The 12,791-nt window shown below is 34.0% G+C and overlaps 1 protein-coding gene across 1 annotated transcript; it reads left to right on the top strand.

The window, feature by feature from the left end:
- The first annotated feature begins 6,860 nt into the window (after positions 1-6,860).
- LOC108756667 lies at positions 6,861-10,999 on the top strand. The gene is made up of 4 exons (XM_018500656.1): positions 6,861-8,269; positions 8,431-8,988; positions 9,971-10,199; positions 10,580-10,999. The coding sequence occupies exons 1-4, from the start codon at positions 6,957-6,959 to the stop codon at positions 10,997-10,999; spliced, it is 2,520 nt and encodes an 839-aa protein (XP_018356158.1). The 5' UTR covers positions 6,861-6,956.
- The last annotated feature ends 1,792 nt before the right edge of the window (positions 11,000-12,791 follow it).

The raw sequence follows: 12,791 nt of genomic DNA, 5'->3' as shown, positions 1-12,791 counted from the left end.
GGATGTTACAAATAATATATTATATATTCTTTTATTAAATCAATTTATTCCAGATATAGTTGAGAAAACCGCTTAATTTTAAAAAGGAGAGAATAAAAAAATGAAAATTAATTAATAATTCCACTATGCTGTACTAAAATTGTACTAAATTTTAGAAATTGATTAAATAAACTATTAATTAGATGTAAGTATTTTTTTATTAAATAGATATTTATTTAAGTAAGTAAATAATTAGTTAGTATTATTGAAAAAATATGTATTAAGATTTAGCTTTTTTTTCTCAATGTATCTACGCTCCTATATTCTATTTAAATTTTAAATGGCCGCCGATTTCTCTAATCTGCAATTGTGAAATTTACCAGACCTACATACGACACTTTTTTTCTATTTAGAAAAGGCCTAGCAGTCAGTCTGCCACTGACGTCAGGTAACCCTAGACCTCGGGACACATGCGGCTCACCAGCGTACAGTCGTGCCTCTCTCATTGTTCATTACAATTACGAGTGACGTCACGGGTGCAAACAATGTCATTCCGCTTCGCACGCCTTCGCATTCTGCCCATCCCTCTCTTTCTTCCCTCAGCACGATCTCCCGCTTGTTCTCCCCGCCATTTCTATCATCTACGCGTTCGCGGTGCACGCGAATCCGCGCGCCTACGCGACTCTTCTTAGATTCGTGTCATTCCTGATGTAGGATATTTGCAATTTTAATTTTTTTTTTTTTGCAATTTTATGCAAATCGTGCATTCCCTGTTTTTCTCGCCGATTTCTCTTTTCAGTAAATAAAAATATTACATCGTAATCGTCTTTATATTTTTTTTTAAATCGCTCAAATATGATATATGATTTTAAATGACGATTTTTACAAGTTTACTTTCAAGAAATATTATTACAAGAAAATAATATATAATATGATCCAGTTGTGTAATTTATAAAAATTAGTAGACAAATTTTTAATACTACTATATATTGCAATATTCGATAAAATCAATAACGACAGTTATTAAAGATCAAACTTTTATCTAAAGCTAGACAAAATGGCATTGATCAACTTCATAAAACTGTCGCAAAATGTCCTTTTCGATGCCTTGCTCGAAGCTATTAAACTTTCACATCGACTTAATATTATACATACATAAATAATGTATCTTATTTATTATATTTTAATAAAACGCATAAGATGCATAAAATAAATAAAGAAATAAACTACATAATACATATTTTGGCGTTCACAAATATTTTGCGATAGATAGATTTGACAAATCTATTCTCATATTTTTCTGAATATTATAGAAGTAACTATTGTGTAATAAGTCAATGAATTTTCAATATTATCACTGTGTCGTAAGAAATCTATAATAATAAAAGTTTCTCTTGATATCAATGTTATCTCTTTAATCCAATTTAATACTGGCCAATTTAATTAAGTCAAATTAATGAAAGGTTACTGAAAGTGATTAATTATTTATTTTGAATATTAGAAGCACTATTACAACAATGCTTTGAATATTTAAAATAGATAATTAATGACTATCCAGGAAAAAATGTTTCATATATTATTATATATGAAACATTTTTTTTCGCATATAATTACATAAAAAATTGACATATTTTATATACAATTATATATAATATTATAATTATATATAAAATATGTCCATATATGTAACATTTTTTCTCGAATATCTTTCAGTATTAAATTTCTATAACGAAATATTGCGAAGTCTCGATAATTATGCATCAATCTTTAATATCAATTTTAAGAAAAACCTGCATTTGTATACTTTTGCACTTAATAAAATTAAGGACATAGTAATTTCCATTCCAACGATAGTATAATAGCTGCGCCTGATAAGAGAAATGATGGCGGATGACGTATCTCTGTGACGTGGATTCTCTGACGTGGTGAACTAATCAGACATATCGTAAAATACAAGTCAATTAATCGGACACGTCACAAAATGCAGATTATATCATGAAGAAAAAAATCTAATAATTCCTTGACATTTAAGCATTCCCTGATAAAGATAATGTACAGTGTCTTCATAAAATGCTACAAAGTTTCATACACATATAATTTGCACACGTCGATTAGAACATAACTGAATTTGTCTATCAATCTTTAGACTAATAAGGACAATTTGTACGTATCTACACAAGATTCATCGATTGTATTATTAGTTCCAATTCTCAAAAGATGGTTTAATAAATTAATACTGACCATATTATCTTAATTTATTTAGATACACCAAATTCTGAAGTAATCAACTTTGATTCAGCATAACAGTTTCTTTCTTTGTCTCCATAATAATTAGAATTAAAGACATTTAGTTAATTTGCATTAAAATAAGCGTTCTAATTTCAAATTTTAATAAAATATGACTTCGCAAAGAGACAGCTATAAACTTCCTGGCGCCTTTCGTCAATGATCGATCCCTCATTCGATCTTACCGATGCCGATCTCACGCCCAGCGGCCTACCGCGAAGAATCGAAGAAAGCTCGATGAGGCGCGCGCGTCCGGCCGCCGCTTCCTCTACGCTGCGCTGATTGAAACGCGGCAGCGCGTAGATGGGGGCTGATGACGAGGATGATGACGATGCTCTCACTTGGGTGGACCACCTCGGCGACCAGCCGGGTTTCGCCTTCCTTCGCGAACCCGCGAACACAAGAACGCCCAAGGCGTCACTGTATAAGCCTCCGATCAGAGCTTGCTCGCTCGCAAGCACGCACGTATGTACGTACGTTCACGCAACGAGAGACACAAATGCACGCACGCACGCACCCACGCACGCACACGTACAGTCACTTAACGCGGCACTCGGAAGTTCAGTGGAAGCCACGAACACTCTTCAGCGAATCAATCGAATCACTGCACCGCCCAGCATCCGGTCACCTCCGTTCTGCCATGACGACATGTACGTGTGTATTGCGCGCGTTTCGCTACGAAATAACGTGACTTCACGATGTTTGTCTTGGACCGCTACCACAAGTCGTCATCCCCCACGTGAACTACCGAGGGAGCGATAGGAAAACGTACCCCGATGTGTAGGACAAATCGAGGGCACCCGATGCTTCTTCGAGGAAAAGGTCTAGAATGTCGTTATTCAGGGGTTGCACCCCTTTGAATTTTTTATCTTTACTACTGTTTTTTTTACGGATCATCTTCTTTCATTATCGCTCTTGAGTTCTCCATTTTCTTCCTAGCAATGTCTCCTTCGACACTCTCTCGGTCCCCTCTCTCTCTCTCTCTCTCTCTCTCTCTCTCCCTCTTTCTCTCTCTTTTTTTCTTGCTTGCTTCTATTCCTTTCTGTATGGCGCTCACCCTTCCCCCTCGACTTGTGCCTCTTTTTCTCTCAGCCTGTCCTCCTCTTTATCGAGCACGCTCTGTTTGTCTCACACCCTGATAAGAAGTACACAACTACCTAGTGCCAGAAGGAGCAAGTAGTCTCCATCGCGAACTGGAACTGAGGCTACCATGTAGAGATACAAGGGGTCCGTGCGTTATACCGTCCTCGTATCTATCATTTCGAGGCTCCCCTCGAGGTCTCCCCTCTGTCCATCCCGCGGATCTGATCGCTCGATCTCCCTCGATCGATCGTATGAACCTCTCGAGTCCTCTCGCTCCCGCGCGACCGATTCCCCCTTCCTGACCTCTTCCACTTCCCAACAACAATCCTCGGAGACCACTCTCCCCTGGCTCCCGCCATCCTAACCGAGGTGGCCCTCTCGGTAACGTGACACACAGGCGGCTATCTCGACTATTAATATATAAAATAGGGTTCCTCGACTCTCGCCGCCCGGTAATTGTGCCCGCGCGGCCAGCACAGCGCGGTGCTCTCTCGCCGATTTAGATTTGCACACCGGTCTAAACCCTTTCTCGCGATCTCTCTCTCTCTCTCTCTCTCTCTCTCTCTCTCTCTCTCTCTCTGTTCTTCTTACTGACTTGCAAACTGTCTATTTCTGCAAAAACAATAAAATTCATATGCTATAATTTTATAAATAAATCTACTAGTAATATATTGCTCAGTTTTAACAAAGGGAGAGAAGAGCTCAAGGAAAGACTACCGAAATATCAATGGAACAATTTATTATTTGAATAAGTTGGTGATTATTCATGCAATGAGAAAAAAATGTACTCAATTTTAATAAATATTTATTTAAGTAGTACCAACTAAAACTTATATATTTATGGTAAATAAATATATTTTCTCGATTAAAAAATGCTAGTGAAATTAATGATTCTTGTATTAAATAAATATATCTTTATATTCAGTAAATATTTATAGTTGGTACTATTCAAACAAATGATTGATTAAAAAGTAGTTTTTTTAGTGCAAATAAATTTTATGAGATATCTTCTTCAGGACAAACAAACTATTATCCTTTTTTTCTTGATATTACTTATAGAGAAAAACCAGGTTCTTTCATCCGCGTTTCTCGCAATTAATGTTTCTAAACAGCACATATTTTGATATATTGAATATTTAAAAGTCATGTTTGTGCTGTCAAGAAGCAATTGTCATGTAAGTACGTTACTACAAAGATAAATTGTTTATTACGAATTTTCATATCTCTTTAAATTTGAAACTGACGGAATAGCCCTGCGCAACCCTTATTGATATAATACTAGCACTGGTCAATTATAATCATTTATCTTATGTATTAAAAATATTATTAACAGTACTTTTGTATTAAATATAACGAAAGAAAAAGATTTTATTAATTCCTAGATACTTTTCTGCCTGAAAGCGTTTATCAAAGATAATACTATGAGAGCGTGAGGGTTCAATCACGGTCGAACGAGGTTGGAAGGAACCTTGTCATTCCATTTGAATAAGAGCACTCGGTATCGGGGTAAGATAGTCGTCCAAGTATCACATCCGCATGCTCAAATCAGGGCTCAAATCAGCGGATGCTATATTGAGGCAGGTTCGCGGAGCACAGGATATTATCACACTAAATCTCGCATTTGTATGTTTAAGCACGTCGTCAAAGTGAGAAGATGAAGAACGGAATATAAAACTGTCATACTCAATGTACATTATATAGAATGCTTTAAGTAACGTTGATAAATTTGATATACACATCTTTTGATTAATTCCGTATTATCCGATTTGTAGAGAAAATTAACTTCCTCTCTAATACTATTCGTTATAAGATAGTATTAAATAATGACTAAAATATTAAGGACACTTTGAGATCATTTTTTATTATTTAAATTTACGTAAATCTTTTTTATCTTTAGGTTCGTTTAAGTCTCGTTTCTAATATATAAAATTTTGCGATATTAGAAAACTATTACAAAATATATATGCAAAAATAAATTATAAAAATATAAACTATTTTTCAATTAATATCTTTACCTGTTTATTTTTAAAATATTATGCAGAATATAATTAGAGAAATCATATTACATAAAAAAGTTATATAATTTCATTAAAAAAATATTCATCACGAAATAGTGATCATAAAACAAATCGATTTAAAAAAAATTTATTTTATCTCTATTATTTGTGTCCTAATAGATCATACAACTTTTGTTATTTAACTTTTTGAAATTAATTTTCTTAAAAATTGTGGATCTTATATTCTTCAATAAAGTACTATGAAAAAGTATAATTTTACGATTTTAAGGTGCACGAAAAAAAATTTAAGCGAAATAAATATTTTTTATATTTTACTTTCAAACATTGTTTAATTTAAACAAATGATAAGAAAATCGAACAGATCAAAGAATGTTCTTTGTGAGTCAAAGAAAACAATCGACTGTGATTAATCGATGCTTCTTGTTTTCTTTTTTTGCGAGACTTAATTTATTCCTTTATGTGAGAGTTTCGAACAAAAAATAAAGAACACTGGCTTGAATATCTTGAAATAAGGTGAGAAGTCGGCAAATTTTTTGCACTCTGCAAACTATATAATTCACTAGGTGTTAACCAATAAAATTATAAATATTCTAGTAATTCACTTGCTTTGTATTATAATTTTCATCTTATTTCAAGATATACGATCGGTCTCCTGGGCTGTGTTCAGATTTCCACCCGAGGCCACCACCTAGGTGGCTGCATCCAACTTTGTAATTACTATATAATTTTTTAATATGATTTATCTTATCTTTTTTAGTTATATTCTCATGGAATGTTATATTCTCACTCTAAATATTTAAACCGTAATCATATTTAAAAATTCGTATCACAGTAAACTATTTTTTCTGTTGAATGCAGCAAGTTTATTGTTCATCAAACATTAAAATAATGACAAAATTATATGTACTCTCTAAAATTTTTAGAGTAAATTTTATTTTTAAAGATTGAAAATTTATGCCCATTTCCACCAATGTAGATTAACTTTAATCTCGGTTCAATTTACTTTTCGTCTTTTTCTAATCTTTAGAACTAGAAAAAGACCTGCCACTTTAAGCCACTCTTTTTTAATTGGTTCAATTTTCGTCTTTAGAGATTTCATTTCAAAGAATTTAGAAAATAAGAGAGACCTCTTATTAGGCTATTAGTTCCATTCTATCTTCATCGTTTATTAGACGTAAAATAAGGATAAAATGATAAATACATAGCGCTCATAGTGTCTCTCCGAACGCACCCCTATTCTCTAAATTCTATATAGGAAGCATGTGGATGGGAATGGTTACTTTCTATTTAATGATATAAGTCAACACAAATATTGTTCTATCCTTCTTGGCGTTCCATAAGTAATGAAAACAAAACGATATTATATCAATTTGCGCCGGCAAATAAAAAGCACCCAAAAAAATCTGAACATGCCTCAGGGTGCAACGATTTCAAGATACGGACTGGTTGCTACGGTAACACGTGACATGGCGGCGTCCAACGCACACATGACTTTACATGACTCCGATTTCCGATGCTGCGATGTACGCGGCTGTGCAATTTTACGCCAGCAGGTTATAGCAATAATCAGATTTATTCGATTTATTCACGATGTCGAATTACAACGAAATAGGCTGCAGTCGTTCTCGCGGAGGTGCATTAATATATAACGCTAAGCCGAGGCACGTAAGATCTTTAAATTTTGGACAATCTATCCTCGAACTTAAGCCCATTGACCAGTGCTGCGTATTGAATCGCGATGTCATAATCGACAACAATGTGGCTCACATACCATGTACAGAGAAGAAGGATTACGTTCGTAAATGGCTCGAGACTCTCGAGAACAGCAGATGCGATTCCCAGGCGTCCACCGTTTCAGAAACATCGACGACGACGGCTCTCCAGGTATCGCCGATACTCGGTAGTGGCAGGAAACGACTTAGCGAAAAGATCTGTGTAAACAGAAATGCTTCAAAGAGAAGGCTGGGCAAGGTGGATCATCAGGGGAGTCCAGGGCACTCTGGAAATTATACAATGCAGTCTACTAAGCCAAATCGTGGATGTATAAAGAAAAGTAAGGAGAATAAATCTATGAGCAAGACACAGCTCACACCATCTGGTATGAAAAAAGTAGCTGTTGACGAGACGTCTCCTGTCCTAGGTACACATCGTACTTCGAAGAAAAAAAGAAGAAAGAAACTGCAGTATAAAGCAGAGAATAGTGTTTCGCCAGAATCTTCAAAGTTATATGATTATAAAATTTCAAGTTCAAGTATGAAGTCAATAACAGAACCTGATAGTTACTGTAATAATCTCAAAGAGATATCTGTTAACCAGAATAAGTTAGAAAATAATTTGGATATCAAAACTAAAACTAAAACTAAAACATTTATTTGGACTGAAGAAAGGGAAAGTCCAGGGAAATATCAGAGATATATAGAAACATTGTCACCGTCAACACAAGAAAGATTGAGTTTTGCTGACAGCTCAAGTAATAAAACTGATAAAAATGATTCAAAAATAGAAATAGGTACAGACAGTGATAACAAAGATGAAGAATGCAATAAACTAACAAACACACCTAGCAGTAACAATGATCTGAGCCATTTCATAGAGGATGTCGAGACACAAGAAACTACAAAAACATCTCAGTTTTCAATAGTAGATAAACATTCGATTCCTTCAGGGCAACCATTTGACTTGGATGAAACTTATTCGAAAGCAGAAGTGATACTGAATCAAAGTATACCTCTCTCCACTAAAATCTCTGAGATACAATCTTTAAATAAAACCACACAGAAAACAGGCAAGTCAACTCAAACTGCCATTATTAGCACGATAACAACGCCATCGAGAAAGTCTCCCGACAGGAATATGTTCACACATCTTCTTGACTCTGGAAAAAAACGTCGGAAGCCTAAAAAGTAGGTATTAATCTATATAGCAATATTGCTTCAACAAATTCCAACAATATTGTAGTAACATTGGAATTTGAAATGTTGCTGGAATGTTGCTGGAATGATCTGTGTTATATAGGCAATAACGTCTCGTAAATATGATTTCTGATATTGTATTTTTGTTTCAGAGGAAGCATGGTTGCGAGACTGCATTCTTTGATTAATGCACAAGTATCCAGTATTCGTATATGGCATTATCGACTAAATAAGGAACAGGACGTTACATCAGCACAGTATATCAGTGTACTTGTACACGAGTGTACAAAGCAATTCAAAAATCAATTTCTAGAAGGTATTCTAATCGAGGATCGCTTCAACCTCCTGCAAAGTGACGTACAGATCGAACAGGCAGAAGCACATAATACTCAGGTTCAATTAAAAGAAGTCTTATACAAGAATATAACAATTATGCTGATCTGTGATATGGTCGGTACATTGAAAATGATATCTAAAGTTGTGATAAACGTTTATCCGCCTTGGAATATTTTAGATAAGGATGATCTTATCTTGGAAGCAATGTATATAAATATAAATAATAATTATGAAATACCTAATATTGAAAACGCGGGAAAATCGCGTGAATGTACAAAACGAATTCTCAAAGAATTTAACTGTCCTTGTATAGAAGAACAGAGAGAATTGCCGTTCTGTGCAAGAAAGTCTAGCAGTGATAAACCCGATGTGATGCAACAGATATTTAATTTCTAATTTAATTTACACTTGTATATTTAGCAATAAGATAATATATGTTGCATATAATATATTTGCAGATTGCATTTATGATGAAAGCATTTTGTATAGTCTTTTAGTTCAAGCTGCTGACTATAATTTGAATTAGAAACATATAATTGTGATAATTTTGTTATAGAATCTAACTAATTAAGTGATACAGTATAAAAGTTAAGTGTGCAATCTGTATATATGTATATAATCAATCATTTTTTAATCAAATATGTCATACATCATGCGATATTTTTTATAATATACATATTAGATTGACAAGAAATTGTTTAATATCGATATATAATATTTGTTATACGTAATAAATTAATATATATATATTTTTGTAATCAACAGTCATTAAAATGTATTAAAATGTATCCCTTTAAAGAAAGACTACGGTAAAATTTCTAAGTTAATAAAAAAAGTAAAATTGTAAATCAACTTGCAATAGATAAAGTCGATCACTGCTGTCTTTCAGAGTTTTATTGCTATTATGAACTCACAACAGATGGCTCTGTATTCCATATGATTTGCCAACGTTCTGCTGTTGTGAAGAATGTCAAGTGTTGTTTAGTATAATAAGCTGTTTAGCTGTCTATTGTGCTTTAATTTTATTATTCTTGATGTTCTAATACAATCCGTAGTAATTATTATAAAACGAAAATTAACAATATTCACTACATAAAGGTATGTAAAAATTCTTAGATATTTTCATGTTATTGAATTAAACTGCTCAACATTAGATATCTCATTGAGTTGCTCCAATCTAATTTAATAAAGTTCAAGATCATTCCATGGGTCTCTCAGAACATGACACTTGCTTTGGCAAAGTAAATCTCTGAAATCTATAAACAATAGGCAATTGCTTTCTTACTGCGTATACCTAACCTAAAAGGAACTTTTCAGTATCATTGAGATTTCATGAAATATCGGTTTTATTTACAGTTTTGGAATAATGTCGATTACTCAGGATCGTCCCGAGTTATATGAAGAAGTTAAGCTGTATAAAAACGCCCGGGAAAGGGAGAAGCACGACAATCAAGCGGATCTATATGCCGTAGTAAATACTTTGCAACATTTAGAAAAGGCTTACATCAGAGACTGTGTTACGCCAAAGGAATACACAGCAGCGTGCAGCAAATTGTTAGTGCAATACAGAGCAGCTTTTAAGCAGGTAAACTTTCAGAGCTTAAAACAAGATCTGAATGTGTCTCTTTGTATATACGATATTTAGAAATATATTTAATTCTCCATCTATAATCTAAGCCTTTTTTTTCACAACATTTACTCTTAAATTTCACTGAAATAAAGAAGGGCAAAGCTTGGTTCTCTCTTTCTTGGTTTCCTCTTTCTAAAATAATTGAAAAAACTCTTTCATGAGATATAAGAAAAGTAAAGGAAATACAAAAAGTAATCATAAATTTTTCCACATTTTTGAAAGTCTACAACAATAAAAAAAACTTAGATAGAAAAGACTTAGGTTAGAAGGAAGAAGTTAAAATATGATTGCAGAAAGAATATAAATTCTTTAATTATTTACATGTCTCATTGTAGGTACAGAGTGATCAGTTTCCAACAATCGACTCCTTCACCAGAGCATTCCGTTTAGATTGTCCTGCTGCTCTCGAAAGAATCAAGGAGGACAGGCCAATCACGATTAAAGATGACAAAGGCAACACTTCTAAATGCATTGCCGATATTGTTTCGTTGTTTATTACACTTATGGATAAATTACGACTGGAAATCAAAGCTATGGATCAACTGCATCCGGATCTGAGAGATCTTATGGACACCATGAATCGTCTCAGTATACTACCCAGTGACTTTGATGGCAAAGAGAAAGTTTCAGAGTGGTTACAAACTCTCGACAATATGTCCGCCTCGGACGAATTATCGGATACTCAAGTCAGACAATTAATATTTGATTTAGAGACATCCTACAACGCTTTTAATAAAATACTTCATAATTCTTAATTCTTTTTATTTTCTGTCAAATTGAATTAATCTAATATTATCTATAATATGCAAGCCTTGATGTAAATATCAGTTATAAAGCTGTTTAAACGAAATTATTATTAATAAATAAATTATAAATTAATTATTTGTACAAATTGTTACTACTAATTAATTTTATCGTAAAATGTAGATTGAAAAATGCTCGAGGGTTTTTTCTTATTATAGATAGTATTAGTTGATTCAGTTGTGATATTTGTAGTATTTACAATTACATTTTCTTTTGATAAGCAATAATTTACTATTTTATGTCATTTTGCATTGTTCCTTGAGTCACGTGTAAAATTCATAGTATTTAAGATCCTTGCATATATTTTACTGCTAAGGCCTGATTCTACTAATGTAAGATTAACTTTAATCTCTGTTTAATTTAGTTTAACTTATTCTAATTCTTAAAAATTAAAAAAAGGTAAAAGTAAATTGTACTGAGGTTAAAGTTAATTTTACATTGGTGAAACCGAGCTGAATGAAACTATAAGCTTGTTCTTTTTAGTTGAATTGTTCTTTTCTTTTTCTTCTCCAACGAGAGAAAAATAAGAAGGCTGAACCATGCAAGAACTTTAGCTAAAAAGGACAAGCCTTTTATTGAATATACATATGTATACATGTATACACATATACGAATATAATATTATATATACATAAAATTGCGCAGAATAAATTATTTTATATGTGATTCTTTGTAAACGCCGACAGGTGAATTGCTAAGCGACGCTTGTATATTATCGTGTTATGTAATATATTATCAATTAAGCGAATAAAAAGGCATTTTAATAGCTGGAAGTATCAAATACTTGCAAACATATACACATCCTACTATATAGGCGACTATCTAAAATTAAATTTCATTCTATTTAAACGGGAATGTTAATTGTCCTTTGTGTCAAGAGATTCACGAAAGTTTCCAACGGCCGCGACAACAGGCGCGCTTTATCATCGCGCGGCAAGGCGCGCTCGCCTCTCCCGGCCGCGGCGGCGCGGCACGTTCAATGCGCAACAATGACACCGCCGCTCAAAGCCGATATTTCGCCGGTTCTGTTTGCGGGCGGGATGGTAACGCACGGGTTAATTCGCGCCACGTCCCTTTGATGTGCCAAGAGCAGACTTTTCCCGAGTCGAGTATTTACGCGGGCACACCCGATATGCAAATGAAGAGGGTGGTCCTCGGCACTCACGGCTGCCACGTCGGGGTACAATAACGGCTGAACTATTGACTAAACTAAACTAAACTAAATTAAACTGAGCTAAACTAACAGCCAGGTTGTATCTGCCAGTTGTGCCAGTTCGCCGCATTCGATGTCCGTGTGCATGGGGGTGCACCTACCCCCGTCATCACCCTGCACATACTCGCGCGCTTGCAAGAGGGAAATTTACATGCAATAGGAATGCCATTATTCGCAAGTCAAGAGCCAGAGAGTTTCGACATCTGAAGAAACGCGTCTTGAAATTAGTTTCGCCCTTGTGCAATCATCCGAGTAGAATACGAAAAGAGCAGGTATATTGTATTATTTTCTGTTATAAACTATTTAATATGTAAATAAATTAATAAATTAAGATTCGAGTTGGACCGAGGCGACATTTTTCGCAATAAAAATGTGATGCCAATTGAGCATTAAATTATTAAATTGCTTGTTAATTTAATTTGTGATATTACTATAGTAGGTGCGTTTCTGGGCGGTATTCATAGTCAGATCTTACATTCAAGATCGTCTTAAATACATTCGGGAAAAAATGTCTTATGTTATATATATAA

The sequence above is a fragment of the Trachymyrmex septentrionalis genome, unplaced genomic scaffold (genome assembly GCF_001594115.1).
Source record: "Trachymyrmex septentrionalis isolate Tsep2-gDNA-1 unplaced genomic scaffold, Tsep1.0 scaffold13, whole genome shotgun sequence".
Taxonomy (NCBI): Eukaryota; Metazoa; Arthropoda; class Insecta; order Hymenoptera; family Formicidae; genus Trachymyrmex; species Trachymyrmex septentrionalis.
The sequence above is the reverse complement of the archived record's forward strand: the minus strand, read 5'-3'. Positions and strand labels throughout refer to the sequence as shown.